The sequence below is a fragment of the Vespa velutina genome, chromosome 18, assembly GCF_912470025.1.
Source record: "Vespa velutina chromosome 18, iVesVel2.1, whole genome shotgun sequence".
Taxonomy (NCBI): domain Eukaryota; kingdom Metazoa; phylum Arthropoda; class Insecta; order Hymenoptera; family Vespidae; genus Vespa; species Vespa velutina.
In genome coordinates this window covers 3,847,319-3,869,273 of record NC_062205.1, presented here as the reverse complement: position 1 = coordinate 3,869,273, position 21,955 = coordinate 3,847,319, and the positions used below count along the sequence as shown (strand labels likewise).

General features: G+C 40.3%; 1 protein-coding gene across 3 annotated transcripts in view; it reads left to right on the top strand.

Annotated features, from left to right (window-relative positions):
- Positions 1-512: 512 nt before the first annotated feature.
- LOC124955350 (zeta-sarcoglycan) overlaps positions 513-21,955 on the top strand; it is a 133,928-nt gene continuing 112,485 nt past the window's right edge. Inside the window, exons 1-2 of one of the 3 annotated variants that reach the window (XM_047509663.1) lie at positions 513-1,553; positions 2,854-3,034. In XM_047509663.1, coding sequence (XP_047365619.1) covers positions 2,858-3,034 — 177 coding nt within the window. In that variant the 5' untranslated portion in view covers positions 513-1,553; positions 2,854-2,857. Of the gene's footprint in view, positions 1,554-2,850; positions 3,035-21,955 lie in introns of those variants that run through there. The other 2 variants (XM_047509662.1, XM_047509664.1) reach the window with 2 other exon arrangements.

The window sequence follows — 21,955 nt, the reverse complement described above, 5'->3', positions numbered from 1 at the left end:
TACGAATTTCTTAGCTTATTTAACAAACTTTCTTCGAATTTTCGATTAGAAAATAAACTACTCAAGAGAGTATGTACTTTTTTCTTGAAGTATTGAAAATAGATTCGAATAATTGATCGAAGATTCGGTCGAACGTTGTTCTGTTAATTTTTTAGATAACTATAATTCCTGCCGTAGATCGCGTCGAATTATTGTCGCATCGCGAAAGACTTGTGTTTGCGATAAGAAAGGATACTAAGATAAAGAATATGAAGAGGAGAGAAGGAAGAGAAAGGATGAGGGGCAGGTGGTAGAAGAACGCCAGAGTTGGAATGAAGGAAGGGGGAAAGAAAGAGGATGGTGGTAGGGGTAGTCTAGCGAGAGAGAGAGAGAGAGAGAGAGAGAGACTCGAAAAGTAGGAGACGGACGTAAAGTATCCTGGAGGGGGACGGGAAGAACGATAGGGAGAGGGAGAGAGAAGATAGGCGTCGGTGCATGCGCAAGAATTTCACACGTGAGCCCGCGAATCTGCGAGAGGCTCGCCTTGAGCGCGAGACTTCCTGCTGTTCAGTGTCGTGCGCGGTTTCGTACGCGACGCTTCGTTGTTATTATCGTCGTCCTTGTCGTCGTCCTCGTTGACTCCTTCCTTACGGCTTCGATCCAATTTTACGACGATTGAAACTATTCGTCTTCCTGTTGGACACGTTTGTTTTCTGAATACGAAAACGAAATATGTCGAAGAAAGTAGCGTTTATGGCCGGATCGTTGCTTGAAACTATTAAAATTCTAAAAAAGTCTTTGATATCACCGGGCGTTTTTTGAAAGGTCACGTCTGCTCGGTCTGCTTCGTAATGCGAAGCTCCTCGAAAGAGAAAATCTTCCGAATAAGAACGAAAGACCGAGAGAGAATGGACCGATGGAACTTGCAAGGAGAAAAAGAACCTGATTCTCCGTACAATTAAATCCCTCAAAAGTGTTCGTTCACCGTAATCGAAGAAGTCTCATTTCGATTCTCTTTCGATGAATTAATTCGGAAAACGTCAAAGGAAAGGGAGTCATTTGCGAGAAGTATTACATATTCGACGACATACCGATTTTGAAACGATAAAAGTGTTGAGAAAATCGTATGAAAAGGATCATCGTACCTTGTTCGATTTATCGAAAACGCGTTATCATCGTGTTACCGTCGAAGCGATCGAATCGATGACCGAATAACCGATAAGTGGCACTTCGCTGTAACGCCCGTGACGATCTAGTGCGTGAAATCTCAGCGCGTAATGACTCGTGATTGAAGGAAGGCCGTGAGTTCCGTTGGAACACGCTCGAGGGACACCTAGAGAGCGGGCATTCGCTGTATAATTGAACCTACCATAATGACAAGGTGCACGCGAGCCGGCGAATCGACTGCGTGACCGTGAGTGAGCAAAAGCAAACTGGAGAGAGAGAGAGAGAGAGAGAGAGAGAATCGGAGCACATTCGATGATTTTCTCGGCGTAAAACAAAGAAAAGTGTCCTCGTAACGGCGACAACTCTTCGCCCTAAAGCGCAAGGACGCGGCAGGATTTAATTAAGGAGTAAGTGCTAGCATGGTCGCCATGGCTATTGTCATTCTACCTCTTTCTTCCATTTTTCCTATCTTAATCGCGATGCGTTTCGTGTCGAGTCGTAGTCGGACATTCATCTCCTTAATGATCGTTGACGATCCTTAAATCTCATTGAAAAACGTACTCCACCACATTTTCTCCTATTATCTGAGATTTTCTTTCTAGCAAAAGCAGCTACCGTTCTTCACTCGAGATAACGAACTCGATTATCTACCCTCATTGAATCCTTTCACTTAGCTTTGCAACATTTTCCGTTATCTCCTAATTTGCGTTCAATTATTTTCTCGATGTATCTATAATTTTTATTCTGTTTTTATTCTTCTTTTTTTTTATCTTTTGTATCGACCTTCGAGTATCCTCAATGTTTATCTTCCAATATATGTCCGTAGACGCGAGTAATATGTGTGGAAGTGACGATTCACTGAGGTTATTATCGTACTATCGCGAGTTCAGACAAGATCTCCAAAGTAGATTCTGCATACAGAAAGAGAGAAGAATAAGAGAAGAAGTAGAAGAATAGAGAGAGAGAGAGAGAGAGAGAGAGAGAGAGAGAGAGGGAGAGAGGTATAGAGACACGTAATGTAATTTGGAACACCGGTGTGCGTTATATAACTTTATGGAACGAATAAACTTTTAATAGCTTCGTGATACGCATGGCCCAATCGTAATTTTCAAAATATTCGTACGCCACTGGTCTTTAAATGTATAATATTTTTCCGTAAAATTGTTTGAAATTTCACCGTCATTTTATTTATTCTTCATCGTGATAACAGTCGAGTACGCCTCTTACAGAATTTTTACGAAGAATAATAAATTGATTATAGCGTAGTTCGATGTAATTACGAGATCGAAGAACAGGCGAAAAAAAAAAAAAGAAAGAAAGAGCGCGTATTCAATGCCTCTTTCGATGCGCAATCTGAAGCTGACGGAGCTCGTTATTTTCGATGAATCCCGTCCAATCTCGTTTGCCTACTTATCACGCCGAAAAGCTCAAGAAGAAACGAAGTAGCTCGTTTCATCGACTAGCGAGCGTTTCGGTTTTTTAATTAATTTTTTTTTCTATCGATCAAACACGAAAGTTTCTCTTTGATGATGCACGCTGCAATACGGCTCTTTCATTAACGAAACGCGATGCTTTTCTAAAACGATTAATGAAATCGAAATAACGAAGGACAGTTTTTTTCATTCAATGAAAATATTCATAAGGTGTTAAAGAGCGAAGATATAATAGCAAGCGGTGTTTTTTTTACGTTTCTTTTTGTGACAGTAGTAAAATGGATACGTCACCGACTCTAAGTATTGGCGGATCGAGAGCCAGAGCAGCTCTTTTGACGACCACCGGCACAGGAAGTGGCGGTACCGACAGGAGGGTCGTTTTTCTGACGAGTCAAACGGTCGACGGTAATGGACACGAGACGAAAACTTGGCCGCATCATTGGTCACCCCACACGGTGAGTTGTTTCTTTTTTTTTTTTTTTCTTTTTTTTCTTTTTTTTAAGTACCTTCGAGGACTTTTTTGCATTTCGAAGGAAATTTTTGCAGCGAATCCTGCCAGAAATAGAGAAATCGTTGGGGATGATTTTTTTCCCCTAATAACTTCAATACTCATGCGATATTTGTTTTTATGAATTCATGCTTTCTGATAATTATTAATTAATTAAAAATTAATATTATACGAAGTGATTCGTAAGAAAGAAATTATTCGACATTACGGATCATTATGAAAGTGTTTTATTATTTCGTAGATATCGAGGACACAAGAATAGATCCTCCTTGAATTTGGTCAAAGTGGATTTCGCATGGATCAAAGTATCGGCCATTATCGAGTATTTCGTGAAACATGACGGTGATAGGGGATCCCTTTAGCTATTGTGATTCCCCCTTTGGCGATTAGATATCGTACTTGGCCGCAAATTCTCCGTAATTCTGAATTCTGAATTCTGCTCATCACCCGCACGTATTCATACAACGCGTGCACATTTGAACCATACTACTATATAGATCAAGTTCGCACGACTATATATTGTACCACTGCATACGCTTCGAAATACATCTCGGTGGTACTTTTGGTGTTACTAGCGAAGAAAATAATAGTTGTGTGAAATGGGTAGTTCTTGTAGCACTTACATCGAAATAGAAATGTGCGAGATAAAACGTTTTTATGATTATTCGAAAGGATTTTCGTGGGCGTTTAAAAATCATGAAAAAGGAATAGCTCGATCTCGAACGTGCGTGCGTTTATGAGTCCGTTTCCTGATGGGCCAAAGCACACAAGAGAGAGAGGGAGAGAGAGGGAGAGAGAGGGAGAGAAAGAGAGAGAGAGAGAGAGAGAGAGAGAGAGAGAGTAAGGCGCCATCAGAAACCTTCGTACTTAGGTAACTCGTGGTAGAATTTGCATAGTTATTTGCCGTGCCGGATGAAAGTCGTTACAGGCTAGCTTCGAGAATTTCAAAGCCAAAATTACCTTAGAACTGGATCCCGTCTTCCGAGAGCATTGTGTTACTGTCATGATTTAAAGGATGGGCCTATAAACTGGCTTTACGCCTCGTAAACGCGTCTTATAATTTACCGTATTCCAACGTGATTCATCATGCGGCGAAAAAATTCATATCGCCTACCATCCGCGATATCATATAAAGCACTCGAATAAGTTATCACGCTGAATGAGTTTTGCATTTACTAGAACTCACGTACAAATATCTAATCTCGCGTAAATGAATATCTCGCTTGTGACCTTACGCTTTGCGTCAATGAGACGTACATGTTTCTGAGGGAAGACTGCATCCTTTCTATCCAACTCGAAAGGATATTCGTGAAAATGTCACATTCGCCGTTCTAATCGATCGTTTCGATATAAACTGCGAGAATGAAAAGCAAAGGAGACTTTAGTTTCATTTAGTCGGTCCTGCTTTTATCCTCGTATATCGATATAAGATGCTTTTCTATTTATAATTATCCGCTAATAAATGTGTTAGCAACGAAATGCGTTACGAATTTGTATAAGAGAATGCGACGATGATAGGTTATAAATCCATCGGAAAGCTCGGTACTTTTGTCGAATGAAATCGATCGAAAACGACATATCGAAGAGTACGGACCGCGGAGATACATTAAAAGCTCAGGACTTTGCCTTCTCTTTTTTCTCGTTTTAATCGTCGGTCGTTCCCGTCGAGTGCCGTGGAAAGCCACGGGGGAAAAAAAAAAATTTGTTGGCTCCCGTTTGCGAGCGCAAAGTTCACCGCACCGATTTCCTGCCACTGTAAATCAGGATCTTCCGATGACGTTTTTCCGTTCTCACGCAGTCTGTCCTTCTTTCTCCGACCGTCTCCACTTTTCTGCCCAATGGGCGCACATATTTTCTCTATTCTCTTCCTCTCTTCCTTCTCGCTATCCTGGACGCGAAACTTTTCCCGAAATCCCCCTCCACCTCTCTCTCCCCCCTCCCTCTCTCTCTCTCTCTCTCTCTCTCTCTCTCTCTCTCTCTTCCCCGTCTCTCTGTGTCGTCGTTCGTAGCTCATATATATTCAGCCGCACGTTCGTTCGCGCCCATGGTCGAGAGTGAGAGAGAAAGAGGTATATCATAGCGTATCAACTGTTTTGTCAGTTTCCCGTAGGTACGCTGAATGAATGGGACTTGTTCCGTTTCTTCGTCCTCTCCTTCGGCCTTTATTCCCTTCTCTTTTCCATTGGAATTATCATCACTTCCCTCGTGTCACGATAGCTCGTACTTATCTGATATTTTTCTTTTATTCTCTGAATATTAATATTACAAGGTGAACCGTATAAATCTTTTTCTTTTCTTTTTTTTTTTTTCTTTTTTTCTTTTTCGAGCCTCTAAATGATCGAGTTAAATAAGTTACTTTCTATGTTAAAATATCGAGGAGTGGGCGAATCTTTCAAAAGTTCTTTAAGAGTTGACTTTAGAAATAATACAGTGACTGATAACTCTCGGATACGTTTCGATTACTCGGAGGAAAAGAGAAGAGTAAGAGGAGGAAGGCGAACGTCGTACGTGTTTTAGTTCTATCCACGTAGAAACGGTAAGGCGACGATCCGGCTCGATCGTGGAACTCCGATTTCAAGCGTGATGTATGGCCTCCTATTTATTTGGATCCCGGATCGAACGGAAAGCCTTCCTGTCTTTCGTACAACACATTGGTTAAAGGGGGTGAAGAGGGAGCTAAGAGTATACGAAGTTGGGACTTGACAAGGAGATCGGAGACAAGGGTACTGAATTAGTGCCACTCGACTAGAATAGCGAGATTGATGATTGCACGTACCTTCTGTTTCTCTCTTTTCCTCTTTCAGTTTCTACATATGTACTGAAATCTACGCATACGAATAGATACAGCTGATTAAGATCAGAGGAGGAACCCTTTCTGAAACTAGATTTAAACTATGATATATCGTAGAGAGAGAGAGAGAGAGGGGGAGAGAGAGGGAGAGAGAGAGAGAGAGAGAGAGAGAGATTTGATTAATCGTGACGAATACATGAGATACATGGATATATCTAATTTAAATGAAAATACCGGGGTGCAAATGGCAGGGTCAAAGGTAGTGTAATTCAAAAGGATCGAAACGTTACGATTTATTCGCGGTATTCGAGAGGTAGGTTATATCGAATCCTACTTAAATTCCAAAATATAGGAGATTCGTACGGCGATCGATTCCGCTTCGGTCGTCGAGTCGAGTTGGCTCGTTCGTTTTTGGTGACGCGCAGCCAGCAAGTATTTCGAGCATTTTGTCGTGATGTAAATAGGAACGGTTGGTCTTGTTGCGCAACAAACAACGCGACCTGCATCGAGCACGGAATCGTGTACTATCATAAATCAAGTACACGGTACGTTAAATCTAGCACGTAAAGGAGAGGATTAATTGAAGCGAGCATATCAATGAAGTTGCGTGCAAGTTCGGCCTTGTATTCCAAATCGAACTCAACTATCAAGCTTTTCGTGACGAGCAATGCCGGATTTCTCGAGTAATAAGCTGTCCGTGGTAAATGCAAAGGCCAAGACGCCGTTATCGTTTCCCTCTCGAACGAGTTCCGCGTTCCGATGGAACATGAGGAACGCGGCGCGTCGATAAAGTCCGCTATTCGTCTGGAATTAACGCTCCGATAAATTGAACGAACCGAATTCTTCTCTTCGTTTCTCTTCTAGTTCTCCTCGCGATTTCAAGATGTAAAGACTTCGCGAGAATCTATTTCCCCCGGACGAATCGAGTCGGCCCTCCCAGGAAATCGACTTTTCGTGTTTCATTCGCTGCCTTACGAGGTATCGCCCTTCTCGAAACGATAGGTCGGATCACGTTTTTTTTTCTTTTTTTTTTCTTTTTTTTTTTGCTTTTTTTTTTTTTTTTTTTTTTTCCTTCCATCGAGCTGAAGCACGCATTTCATTTCCACGATAGATAAGCCGACGACTCCTCTCGTCTTATCTTTCGAAAACGATAGACAGGAATTCTATCTTTTTTTAACTTTTTTGTTTTAATCCTTCTCCCGGGCTGACTATAACAAGAAGTTATGTGTTCTTTGAAGTTTCAAGAGATACGAAAAATTGAGTTTTACGATAATTAAGAATACTCCAAAGCAAATGCTTGGACCGATGCTCGTATTCGACCATGATTCGGAAACGATCTGTATTTAATTAGTTTCATGTTAATCGCGAAACTAATTGAAAATGGGAATTGATCCTTTGAAGTTTTTCTGACGGACTCTTCGTTATAATTGTGTTATCACTTTTTCTTTCTTTTGCCCTCTTATCGAGCTCTTCGTTCTTTTTTTAAGTACTCATAAGATACCTTTCGATTCTATTCCCTCTGTTTCATGCGTATTTAAAGAATACGCGATGTCCCGTATTCGTGGTAAAGATTGAATATTTCCTATTCGATAGATCACCTCGATATTCGTAGACGATGAGTTTCATCGAGTTGCGCATGAGTTGCTCGTGCGTATGGTAATTCGATTTCCCGGCAAAACCTCTGATAAAATTATTATACATTCCATCTTATACATAAGATATGAAAGAGAGAATCTTCGTTTGAAGATTCAAACGAATTTTCGTATGCATTGTCGTCGTAGATGCATAACGTGACCGTGTGTAAATTGAATCGAGCCAACAAACGTGATTCTTTAAAAAAAAAAAACAAAAAAAACAAAAAAAGACGGTCATGCTCGATCGAGTAGAATCTTGTCACGAAGCCTTTTATTCGATCGTCGACCTCGTAGTACGGCACGCGAAACTTTTTAGGCATCGCCGTAGAAAATTCCTTATGCAAAATAAGAAAAAATGATTATCCTCTGAACTAGCTGAGATATTTTTTCCTGGGAATAAGTTACTGTCTTTTGTATGTGTTTTAAAAAAATAATAATAATATGTTTTTTAATCGACGTTCTTTTGTACGTAATTAAGTATGTCGCGTGTAAGAACGTAAACGTATTGACCAATTCGAGAGTTGGCTTCATCGAATCAAGGATAAAAGCGTGACACACGTGTGTTTTCGACAAAATCCTTAGAAAAATTCATGTATTTTCGTTAGAAAAATTCAATTAGGGATATTGAAAAAAAAATATTATTTCACGATGTACCAAGTAGAGACATCGTTGGCCTATATACATTTGCAAATATCGACGTAAAATAGATTTTAACAAATTGTATGGCTGGCACATACAAATTCATAGAATTTTATATATTATCGATTAATACGTAGCTACCTACTAAAAATATTCTCCCTTTATATAAATTCTCAAAATTAGTCTTGTCATTCAACATTTATTTTAAGAATAACCGTATTCGTTCGTTCTAAATTAAAATCTAAGTATTCATCGGTTTATTCTGCTTTTATTACAATAAGAGCTTTCTTTATAAAAAAAAAAGTGCTTTCTTTGTTGGATGAAAAATTTTTTTATATCCTATGCCGAAATATACGTCGTCATATTTATTGCATTATAGTTCCTTTTTATTAAGTTCGATGTTATATCGGCGAGCGAAGGGTGTCTTTATGATCCCACAACGAGATCGGAAAGCTCGTAAAGAGGATATCGGACGAGGGTCGCGTTCCGATAGGAAGAGGAAAGCTAGTAAATGCGAGTCAAAACACAATTAGAAGTTCGAAAGGAAGGAATGAGAGAGAGAGAGAGAGAGAGAGGAAAACGCGTCAACGAATTTCTGACGATTTTTATAACATCGCATTCGTAATTGATCATTGTATCGTAGCGTTTGCTTAAAGGAAAGGTCAAAGTCGAATTGTTTACAATCGTTTGTGTTTTCCAGACTAAACAATGATAAATACTAAATGCCGATGCAACTAGACGTTGCCATGTGCTTGTTCAAACGAGAGAGAGGGAGAGAGAGAGAGAGAGAGAGAGTAACTCACGACAAACGCTTAAACGTGATTTATTAATGGTCGTAACGTGTTCAACATTGAGATCGTATCAGCTCCCTGCCTCTTTGTGTATTCGTGTACTCACTTGATATCTCTACGAATGATATTTTTATCTTAACAACTTTCAACAAACTTGTAGTATCAAGGGTCGTATCTAAAAGAATTCCTTTCTTTAAAAATTGCACGTATTTAATTATCATTTAGATTGGCATTGTATATAAAATAACGCAACTACCGGATTGGATGATAGTACGATTTATGGTTTTAATTTTAGCCATTTAATCGTGGAAAGTTTGCAAGTACCCTTGGACGTTTTGTCTCTCGTTAGTTTTTGAGAGTCCATAATTCAAACGACATTCTCTGTTAAAAAAAAAAAAAAAAATGAAAAGTCTTTCGGTTTTAAGTAAGGAATATTCGATCGATTCTTTCCTTTAAAAATTGCACGATTTTATTTATCATTTAGATTGGCATTGCATGGAAGTGAACGCAACGACCGATTGAAAGATCGTACGATTTATGGTTTTAATTTTATCCGTTTAACCATGGAAAATATGAAAGTATCCCCGTATGTTTCGTGTTTCGTTGGAGCTCGCTTTTAAGAGTCCATGATTCAAACCGCATCCTCTATCTCGGACCCTTCCTCTCTCTCTCCCTCCCCCTTTTCGGTCTCTCCTCATCTCTAGAGCGGAAAATCTCTTTGACGATGTATACGTACGCTTGCACGTCCTTTCGTGCTTGAAAGTATGCGACAATAATAAAGTATCCGGGTGTAGCCAGGTCAGGAAAATAGGCGTCGTAAACTGAATTCATCGTCTTGCGAGAGTGCGCGCGCGCACGCCTTCTCCTATACTTGTTACTGCACTGCCGTATTATGAAGAGCTAGGGAAAGGAGAAGGGCCACATTCGAACGCTCGACTGTGTGTACGGCATTAAATATACTTTTAGATGAAATGCCCAAGGCAGTGTTAAGCGCCCGACACGCGGTACAACAATGTTTCCTCGTTCCTCCTCCTCGATACTTCTCTACCTACATCATATTCCCTTCCTCCTGTTATTCTCCTGACGAATATGAAAAAAAAAAAAAAGAAAAATAAAGAAAAAAAGAAATTAGATTCTTTCGAAGAAATACATTCTCTCTAATAGAACGCGTTTTCGAGAGGATAAAGTTTAAATTAAAAGTGATAAATACTTGATGACGTAGGGAACAAGAAAAAGAAGATGGAGGAAGGTGTAAGGGGAGGGGGCAAGAGTGGATCCTCTGCATCTCCTCTCTCTCTCTCTCTCTCTCTCTCTCTCTCTCTCGCTCCCTTCTCTAGCTATGCCCCGACGATCGGCAGAACGAGCTGGAATCGTTAATTCCATTTACCAGGAAGCACGAATAATTGGTTTAACGTCGAGCTTGACGATTGAAATGATCGTCGAATTCTCGAAACGAGGCCCCCATCGTGCGTCGGCCGTTTTCTCCTTCCACCATTACTCGTCGATCGAGTAACTCTGTACCTTCGACGGTACCTTCGAAACCAGTTCCGATAGATTTTAGTCCCCGAAACTGCGCGAACACTTCGAGAGCCAACGATCGTCGCTAAAGAGATTACGTGCATTAAATTTTTCCGTCGACTTTCTCTACCCGATGGAAATTTTACAATTCGATCTCAGCCATAAGTTCTTTGCACTCTGAATCGAATCAATTACAAATTTAAAATGCATAAATTAATAAAAGAAAATGCTACTTACCTACGTATGCATTATTCCAATGAAATTGTATAAATCACGATTACATCTAGAATGCTCGGATGATCGGCCAAAAGAGAAAGATCTGCTGTTCGATCGAGTTGGAGTAAAAAAACTTAACATCGTTATCGACAAAGTATCCCTAGTCGATAACCACTATGATATTGTAAACTTTGCTATAGAATGGTTTACACGTACGAGAAAAAGACATAAAGAGAGAGAGAGGGAGAGAGAGAGAGAGAGAGAGAGCGAAAAAGATGAAAAATCCGCTCGTTTCTTTTTTTCTTTTCTTCTATCGTATCCGCTTCACTTACTCCAAAGGGGCGTGTCGATCGACGTCGTGTTTGACCCCGGAAGACAGGTCGTTAATTTTTTACGCGCTCAGCCAACGAGGGTGCAATGCAAACCGCCGAGCCTCTTTCACGTACAGTGAACCAGAATGATTAAAGATTCATACGCGTAGTTCTAAACGATAATAGTTAACGTTGAGAAATCCGGCTAAAGCGAGTCATCCACGTTTAAATCTATAGGAATACTTTATTTCTATCGTTTCGTCTTTCATTCGAACTATACGAAACAGAGAGGAGAATCTTATTTTATCCTTTTTCTTTGTTTTACCGTCTTATATTTCGAAGAAAGATTCCCGGTCGTCTCGTTCGTCTCAGAAACGAAGTGGATCAAGCCTTAAGTCATCATACAATTTGCATTTTATGGTAGTCTCGTTTTTCTACGAGGGTCACCGAAGGAAGAACTACGGGAAAGCAAGAAGGGGGATACCCTTACTAGGTAAACCTCAAGACAAGAAACCCTTGAATCGGTTCAATTGCTGTTCCGCTCGGATCGCGATTTCAATTTCGTTCCGTTCCATCTTTCGTTCGTTCGTTCGTTCGTTCGTTCGTTCGTTCGTTCGTTCGTTCGTTCGTTCGTTCATTCGTCGAACAAAACTTCATTCCACGAAAGCAGCAATTTTGCGCGGGTTCTGCAAACAGGAATGCCGCTTCGATCTTACAGAGGCAGAACACCGAGCAAGTAGTTAAGTACGGGCGAAGGGTAGTCAGGTTTAAGCGCCACCTGTGCTTGTCAATTAAGTTTACGCGTCCCTCGTTCCAGCATTGTGCAACCCTTGCCACTTTTCTCTCTCTCTCTCTCTCTCTCTCTCTCACCCTCTCTCTATCTTTCTCTGACTCAGTCACTCGCTCGCTCGCTCGTTCACTCACTCACTCTTTCACTCCCATCACTGTTAGTTATTCTCGCCTTCGACTATCTCGCACCTTTTCTTCCTCTCAGCCTTTATCCGTTCACACTCTCACCCTTTTGTCTTTCTCCTTCCGCCCACCTACCGTCTTCTCAACCATTCTAATTTTCTCTTATTCACGTCTCTCTCTCTCTCTCTCTCTCTCTGTTACCCTTCTTCTCTTACCCGCTTCGACTTTCCCGGGCCAACGGTGCTGCTTCTAGTGCCGCTGCTGATGCTACTGCAATAGTGGTAGTGATGCTTCTATAATCACTATACACCGACATATTTTTACATTTTATTTTCTAATTACGTATTATATTCTGCATTATATTACCACTTTGAGTTTGACTCTTTCGATAGCGAAATTATCGCACTGAGAGAGATGGATAGAGAGGGAATAGTAACGGGCCTCGATTGCTTTACTACAGGCATCATCCTAGCGCTCTCATACTTTATCCTTTCTCTCTTTAATCTTGTTGTAGGCCACAAAGCCTTGCGCGCACGATGGGCTTTCGAGGCATCCCGGAACATTATGAGTTGCCGGTCATAAACGTAAAAATTTTTGCATGCACCTTCGGTAAATTGGATCACGCTTATATATCATAGCAATATCCATTTTTTAGTGGTCCGCATATTCGAAGAAGGAATATATGCATCTAGTAGAACGTAGACATATCTATGAATTCGGAATAACGAGTGGCGATAGACAAGAGTATTCGGTATGGATCACTCGTCCGTTGTTCCGCGTATCTACTTTATATGGGTTAAATCTTTTAGATGTTTAGAAAATCATTAGAGGCTGAACAATAGAATTAATGATTCAGGAGGTCGTTTAACTTGCCTCTCGCGGCACGTTCCTTTTTTACTTTTCCCCGGGCGTTCGTTTTTCGTGCCACGGTAATACTGCATCGGATGATTGTAAACCGTGTTATTTCCTTTTGGCCATAACGCCAAATCGGAAGATACGAGCGTTTTACGATGTAAGGAATCTTCCCGTATCACTCCTAACTCTAGTTCGTAAGAAGACGTATCTCTGTCTCTCCTCTTTTCCCTTTTCTTTCTCTAACGACCATATCATTTTTCTCATTTTTATGTACACGCATTTATAAAGATACAGAGAGAATAATATCTTGCATAAGTGAAATGTCGAACGTTCTTGGTCTCATAAGCTTGGTCTCACATGGTGCGCAGGACATTCTTTTCCTACTTTTAGATTGATTGTTCAAATAGGAGGCTGTTTTGTCCGCGCGTGCTCGAAAGAATCGGTGTGTTTTGGTATCGTCGGCTGTCCTCGTCTACGTACCATCTATTTCGGCCGCTTGTCTTCCATCCGATATCTGGAAAAATGCACTTGCAGATATTGGGCCGACGCGAAAGTAGTACTCCAGTCTCGGTTACCCCCACTCTCTCTCTCTCTCTCTCTCTCTCTCTCTCTCTCTCTCAGCCCGTTCCATCTTTCTCTTTTTCTCTCCCTTTATATCGAGCTTCTTCCTCCTGTTCAGCTGAGTGCACCGAATTGTTATTGCCGAACAATCGATTTCTGATTCCTGCAGCGACCGAAACTGTCCTCCTCTTCAAAGAGCGTCCATCATCGTGTCTCCGTGTTTCTTTTTTCTTCTTTTATCTCGCTTCGCCCTACTCTCTCATGCATGTATATACACACACACACACACACACACACACACACACACATATATATATATATATATATGTATGTGTATGTATAGGGGCCTTTATTATCCTAGATAATTATATGTTCAACGTACATTCTTTTAACTTACCTCTGATCGATGTGCACTTAAAGAGAATGGTGTTTCTTAAAAATTGATAAGATAGCATTGAGTTGTAGAGGTCTGGGAACAAACTGGTAAGTACTAAAACATTTAGAAAATCGGAAAGTACTGGTTGTAACTTTAGGTACGCATCGAAAACGATTCATAAAATTTCGAGTAAGTCGATCCACTGGAATACAAAGCGGAGGTTTAACAGACATCTTGTTAACAGTGGCAAAGGTAAAAATTTTAGCTGATACTTTGTTTTTATAAACGATCTATCGGACGTACAGATATCGGAGATCGCCCCGGGAGATAAAAATAAAAAACGACTTCGGTAAGAAAGTACGATCTATCATCGTTTGTCCCGCGTGTCCTTGCGATCGCGAGGATGCGGCTCAGAGATTTCCTTTCGCTCTTACTATCTCGCCTAAGGTCCGACCACAACCGATCGTTGTTTTCGAGATCTCTAGGGGCGCATAGATAATGATTGTACTCGCAGGAGATGGCATAGTGTTCGTCTTAGTTTTCATTTCTACTATTCTTCTTTTTGTCGTCGGCTTTCCTGTGATCTCAGGCCATTTTCAAAAGTTGCGAAATCGTAAAATCATGAGAGACGACAAATCGTTCTTGTGCCAAATGTGATTCTTTATTTTTTTCTTTTCTTATTTTTTTTTTTTTTTTTTTTTTTTTTTTGTAATAACAGGTTTTAATTACTCTCTTTCTCTCTCTGCCTCTCTCGAGTTGTCGAACGGATGCATAAATGATTAAAAAGGCGCGTAGATTAAAATGGCGTACGATTAAAGAAAAGCAATCTTCGAATTAACTTAAAAAATAATCAACTTCTCTGTCCTTGAATGAAGGGGGAGAGGCTATTCATGATTTGATTGTTTCGTAACATTTTGCCGGTGAAAGCGATCAACATCGAACTCTATAGGAATCTACATCAATCTTGATTGACTTGCAAGAACCACGATCGATGGTGTATGTTTCGTAACCTTCGAGAGGTCCTATGCACTTCTATAGTCCAGGTTACTAAACGGTCGACACTGTTTGTGGCTCCGAGAGATGTCGAAGGAAGCTGGAAAAGCGAGTACTTGCATATCGATGGCAGTTACGTGTTGTCCTACCCATCCAACCCTCTCTGACTAGAGCGAGGTTGGCAACACCAACGGGAATGGCAGCTTTCCCGTCGACTGATTTACTACCGTTGCCTTTGCCACCGGTGTATCGGATTCGTCGAAGGTCCGGTCGAAGGTGCCGATCGGAAAGTAATATTAAAGCGATGCTGTCTAACGAGAGATTCGGCCATTCTTCTTTCACTGTCACCGACTTTTTCAGCTCTTTGAAATCTCCTATTATAAATTGTCTCTTATCGCGCTTAGAGATAGGAAAGAATAATATTCGATATAAACTATACTTGTTTCTAAATCAATTTTTTTTTTACAAAATTGATTCCTTTTATATATCACTCTTGTAAAATATTAAGGAAAGTTTTTGGATAATGCCATTTTAATCGATCGTACGTGCGCACTTTTGTCTTTCCGACGACACGGTAATATCCGAGTAATTGTTTAAATGGTCGTTCTTATCGCTTTCCGTTCGTTCATTCTCTAGTTCTCCGAATTACGACCAAATGAAAAACGGTTTAAAAAAATCTTTATAGCCGGCCGCTAAGGAATGTTACTTTACTTATCGGCTTCCTTTGTTTAAGTTCTTTGTGCTTGTTTCTTGCCAGAAGCAACGATCATTATACAGAGTCGTAGAAAACGGTTCGATATCAGATTAAAGCGATCAAGTATTGCGACTCGTACTATTACTTATTTTACACTCCAAATAATAAACACGTTGATAAAACAAATCCTATCCTTTTTTAATTACAATATTTTAATAAAATCTAAAGGACGGAGAGAGAGAGAGAGAGAGAGAGAGAGAGAGAGAGAGAGAGAGAGAAATATACGTAGCTATTTCAACGTTCGTAATGAGTAAGCGCTCAAGATACGTACGAGTGTTGTCTATAGAAATCATATTTTGCTTAATTAGGGCAGAGAGCAGATCGCGTGCTATAACATTTATCACGATGATGGTAATCGACATATCAGCGCTTACGCGATATATAACAATATGTTTTTATACGATTGGAATAAGAGATATTTTGATAGCAATATATTTTCATTTCGATACGAACGCACTCGTAGAACGAAATAGACGTTAATAACATCACATGATATATTGTCGATGCGCTAATGATCCAACTATACGTAACAGAAAAAAAATAATTGGTAATTAGCAGGATCGACCTTTTTATTTCTCCGTTGCCATTAATAACTCATTTCATTTTCTTCGTTTTTGTTGTACCGTTCATGAGAACATATTTATTCGAAGTTAAGGCTATATGGAGAGATCAACACGTATCTTAAAAATCACAATTCCACTATACCCAAATTCAGAGAACGGAATACAGTGCTGATCGGCTTTAAAATGGGTAAACCTACGCGAGATGTAAACTATTCAGGAAAGGTAGAAATATTTTGTGAATTTTCCTTCTCCAACGCCCTCCTCCTTTCCTTTTTCTCCCTTTATTCACCCAGCCGACCTACGCTTCTCTAGTTTCCTTCGTTGAAAAATATGCGGACGGAAATACGGTGCCATATCGTGCGAAATATTACCTGCGTATTTCGCGAAATACTGTTAAATAAATATGTTCGTAGTGAAACGAACGAGCGAATTAGCGAAGCTATAATGAGCATCGATACATAATTAAAGGGTCGATAGTGCGGGATGTGTATTAAAAAAGGGTATAGAAAGGGGATTGTCGTCGAATGATCATGATCAGCTCGTCACGATTCGAACGAGCCCGAATTGTTTTAACCTTTTTGAGATCAAAAAGATACGAAAGCTCGTTCGAGAATCGAGGGAAAGTTTTGGGAGGAGCCGACACCCCGTTAAAAAAATTTCTCGAGGGAGACAAATGACAGTGATCCTTATCGCCAGTCGTACGAGTGCCTATTAACAACTGCCACAAAAACCTGCAATCTGAGGTCGAAGAGAAATAACCCCTCGGTGTGCCGCGATCTTCCTCGTAACTTGACGTAGCCGTCATTTGTTTAAGGCCACGAATCGCGGCTTCGCGTTACGCCACGCCTGAAAGGGCTCGTTTATTTTTATCACCTCGTTCTCGTTAAACGGATGAAGCAGAGATATCGGTGTCTAAAAAAAGAAAGAAAAAAAAAAGGAAAGAAAAAAAGGAAAAAAAGGAAATAAAAAAAAAAAGAAAAAAAAAAGAAAAAAGGAAGGAGGAAGAAAGAAAAATCGGAACGTATTACCTTTCAACGCTTGGTATTTCGAACGGAAATACGTTCTCGATTTTTCGCGACAAACCTTTTCGCGAGGTAGCGAGGAAGGCGAAAAGTATTACGTTACGCGGACCGGCTCGGCTCCGAATCTCGTAAAATCAGGAAAAATGAAATTCAAGAGGAGATAGATGTATACACGGTGGGTGTACACTTGCAGACATATCGGGCTGTGAGATCGCCGAAAAGGATGGATTCGAGAGGAACGTAAACGCATAAGGGTAAAGATCTCTGGGTCGCGGAGAGGTCACGGTGACGTATCCACCCGGGGTACGTCCTAAATATATTATACGGGAACAAGGTCTATAAATAATCCGAAGGTAGAGGCTCGAAATATCGTCCCTCGGTGGCCCCTGGTTACAAGAATTCCCGCGGATTAGAATTCGAATGTAGTCGCGAACTCGATCTCTCGCTAGAGAGAAAGCTAGAACGTATTATATAATGTATTATAAAATTTTTCCGAGTAAAAGAAAGAGGCAAAACACTCTTTCGAATAGCAGGCAGAGAGACAACGAGCACGAGAGGTTTCCTAAATAAATTGTGATATATCCGACGACTGAGAGAATAATTCGACAATTTTTTTTTTTAACTCCTCTTACCCGAGCGAATTTTCTCGCTTTTCTCTTCTTTTCATTTCTCTAGTTCCATTCTTTTTCTATTTCGTTGTCTCCCTTCGAAAGGTTTGTACAAACGTTTAAGGATTTTTACATCCGACGACGTTTATAGCAGAGCTTTTAAAAGCCTTAGGATATCACGCATTTTCTTATGTATCGAAAACAAAGGGAAAATGAGCGCGCGAATGACGATTGGAATCTCGAGACAGGAAATTTTTCTAGAGCGGCCCGCGAACTTTTCCAAGCCGTCGATACACCGAGTTATTATTTTGAAGTGGCCGAAGGAAATCTGAAAAACTACTTCTACCCGCGGAGTTGCTATCTCCTGAGAATACACGGGCGTATTATCGTCGCCATATTCTCCTCGAAATAATTTCTACGTTGAGAAAGAAAGAGAAAAGGGGAAGGTAGAAAGGAAGTCACACCAACGACGGAAACGTAGTTTCTCCGCTTGTTTGCGTAAATGCCGAGAGGGTAAAGTCGACCGTCGGATTCCACCCCGAGGGACGATCCATCTCTGAAAGTTCTTGGAGATTACCCCGAGAAGGAAAGCACCGCGGACACGCTTCGCGTAGAAAAGTGATCGAGGAGAAGGGACGGGTTGAAAGGAGGAAAATAAAAAGGAGAAACAAGTTTCAAGCTTTTCACTCTCTCTCTCTCTCTCTCTCTCAACTCCCGTATATCTATCTATTATCAATAAAATTGGCTCGCGTACAAATTACTTATCGGATCGTTTTCTTATCGTCCTAAATATCTTTCCTATGGAGAGAAAGAGAAGGGGGAAAAAAAAAAAAACTTGGAAGCTTGATACGTGTCGGAATCATTTAAGAAGGCGAAAGCTACGAAATTGCTACCTTCTCCGAAGTTGACATGGCAGAGTGGGGGAAAGAGAGAGAAAAGTTGGAGATGGAGAGCTAGAGGAGGAGTGGCTTGAAAGCGCAAGACAGGGGTCGCTCGTAAAACCACAGGTAGAGAGAACGTTTCTTCGGAGTATCTCGTAGATAGGATAGGGCTCGTCGAGGAAGGCGTCAAAGGACGTCAAAGGGATGTAGAAGGGATGTAGGAGAGGGAGAAGGTGACTCTTTGGAAGGCCTTACGGGTGAGAAGTCCGATCACGTCCGAAGCTCCTCAGGTGACACGAGTCTACCTTAACCTTTGCTTTTTCTTCCGACCTCTGTCAAAGCACTCGCATCCTTCTTCCTCTTTTTCTTCTTCTTTTTTCCTCTTTTCCCTCTCTTCTTTTTACGCTTTCATTGGTTCTCTTCTCGAATGTACTTTCCAGAGACACCTATACGAGTACGGAAACGTCGACGTCGAGAAAGCGAGAGAGGCCGAGAGAGAGAGAGAGAGAGAGAGAGAGAGAGAGAGAGAGAGAGACGTGGGAGGAAGGGAGAGAGAGGGAGGACGACAGCTCGAGAACGTACGATCGCGTTGGACTTTCTTCACGGTACTATCTTCTCGCGATACATTAACCCATCCCACGCGTTGATAAACTACGATCTTTGCGTCAGTTTCAAGCGTACAGGGACACGTTCGCGGGATAAAAGTTTAAAGCTTTTTTCTACTCTACTCGTGCGCGTTAAGACGTTCGCTTTCACGCATACGAGAAACGTAATCCACGTTTTGATTTTTCATATTTCTCGCTTTCCTGTTTTTCTTTTTTATAATCCGAGAGAATAACATATTTCCGTTCGGTCCGAATGAGAAAAAGAAAATAAAGGGGAATATTTTCGATAATACGAAACAGCAGCGATCGGAAAATTTGAATACGCGAGAGAGAAAGAGATGGTTGTCGAGGACGAATAGAGAAAAAAAATGGAGGTTGCTTTAGAAAAAGTCGACGAGTTTCCGGTAGAAAACAACGCCGTGCTGCGCTCGTTCGTCGCGCCTGGTTATTTAGCGGGCCGGGTCAGACGCGTTATTTGAACGAGCAAACCTCTCTTTCGTGCTTCGCTTTGTTTAGCATTTTACAACCAACGAATCGACGGTCTCTCCTCTCTTTCTCCCTTTCTATCTCTCTCTCTCTCTCTCTCTCTCTCTCTTCATGGCTGGTCAGGAGCACTAGCCTGGTCATGGCAAATTTTTCAGACGCTCCTCTCAAATTCGTGTTTCCCGCTAAATAGAGAGCCGGTCGAAACGACAAACGCCATCTTCTCATCAATCCTAATGACCGTATTATTTTATTATTATAAATATATGATCGTTCGGTAAACTTGTAAAGTTGTATAAGTTTTATTTAAAAAAATTTATTTGGTTTATTTAAAAAATTTATGAATGAAATAATTATGAATGAAATCGAAGCGATAACAAATGGTACGTCCTAAAAGGGCTTAAGCGTTATTTGAGAAACGTAGATATATTAAAAACTCGTGTAATGCTCCTGGCTAGGTACAAATTCCGCGATGCGAGGGTTTTCGTGTAAAATGTGGCTCGCTTGAAGTTTCATTGTATAGTTTGCCCCTTGTCTAGAATTACATCGAGAATCGATAATATTTTATCAGAATATAATAAAATAATGTTCGAGATCGATATTCAAAGAGCTTTAGTACAACAGAACGTTTAAACTTTTATTCATTTACTTTCGGTTCTTTAGTCTCTCTCTCTCTCTCTCTCTCTCTCTCCTTTTCTTTTTTAAAAATATTTATACGTACATAGAAACGTACGAACAAATCGTGTATACGAGAGATTTTGCAGGTTATTTGCTCTTATCAAACGGAGCAACGCGATAGGATTTATATGCATTTCATTTCGAAGGTGTGCGCGTGTGTGTCGAATAGCCGGTCGCAATAACGAGTCAATTTATTATTAAAAAGTTAATAAATCATTCGGCGCAACGTTAGTTAGATGGAACGATGATGAAGCACGCAAGATGTTAAATCGCATCTATCCAAATTTGGTCAAATTTGGGTCAAGAGGTCGCGAGATCGCTGTATTTCTCTTTCGAAAATCTTCTTAGGGGATTAGCGAATGGCCGAGCAATGTTCTTTTCAACGATCGAATAACGATTAGCAACATTCTCTTACGTTTCACGAGGTTGGTATGTTTATCTTACGGTATTTATCGTCGAGAACGTTTTCCCGCTTCCGTAATCACCCTGTTCTTTTTTTTTCTCATAAATTGCCCGCAACTACCCCATTAACATGATGTATCTCGCGTAAGGAAAAAATATTAGGATAAAATATTTTGCAATCGCTGGCGATATTACGGCACATGGCCGTGCGCTCTTCTTTCCTCTCGGTTTTTCTTTTTTTTCTCTCGACATGCCGAGTATCGAATTAAGAATGCAACGGTTAAGCGATATCGGTGAACCCGTTCTAAATTTGAACTATATGTAAGTGCACTCTAAAAGATCGATAAAGGTGTTTTTACTCGGGCGATTCTTCTGTCGGTTATCCTACATCTTTTTCGACATTTATCCGTTGTTGTTATTTTAGTTATTTTAAAATAGAACCATGAAGAAAGAAGCTCAACGATCGGAATCTTGTCATTTTCTTGTACGTTACTTAAATAATTGCCTTAATACATACATTATGTAATTATGTAGAATTTTAATAAATGTAGAAAATAATATAAGACGTAATCAAAATAGATATTGAAATATCTATGTAATATTTCTTGACACTTTTTAACCTTTTCATTCGATCGCACAATCGTTCTACTATAGCTTACAAATTATTTCTTATCGCTTTGGCATAACGTAGAGAGGGAGGGAGGGGGGGGGGAGAGAGAGAGAGAGAGAGAGAGAGAGAGTCCTCTTCGAAAATAGGTGAACGTGTTACCCGCATGTATACATTCAATGTCACTCATACAATATTCATTCTCATACTTTATGTCATTCACTCTATAAAATTTCATTATTATATTATTATACCTCGTTATTTCCCCAGTAATAACCGGATAAATACATGAAAAAGGACTTTATTATAAATCGATTTCGTATATTTTTTCTTTTCCCTAATGAACAACAAGTGTGATGCTTTTGCAGAATCATAAAATACGAATATTTCATTTTGAATACAATTTGTCGATTATTTCTCATTCTCAAATTTATAACCTTCAACGTGAAAGCTCACATTTCTCGCTTGATAAATTCGAAGATAAAAATCGCGGACCTTTGTACGCATTTGAAAAGGGACGACGTCTGTCGAGCGCACGTCCATATTCATATTTGTTCTATTTTCAAGGAAGAAATGTGTCAAGTTTTTGTAGAAGCTATGTGTCAGTGACTCTTTGGAAGTTCGCCTATCTTAACCACTTCCGTGGTAAGTATTTTAGAAAACTGATA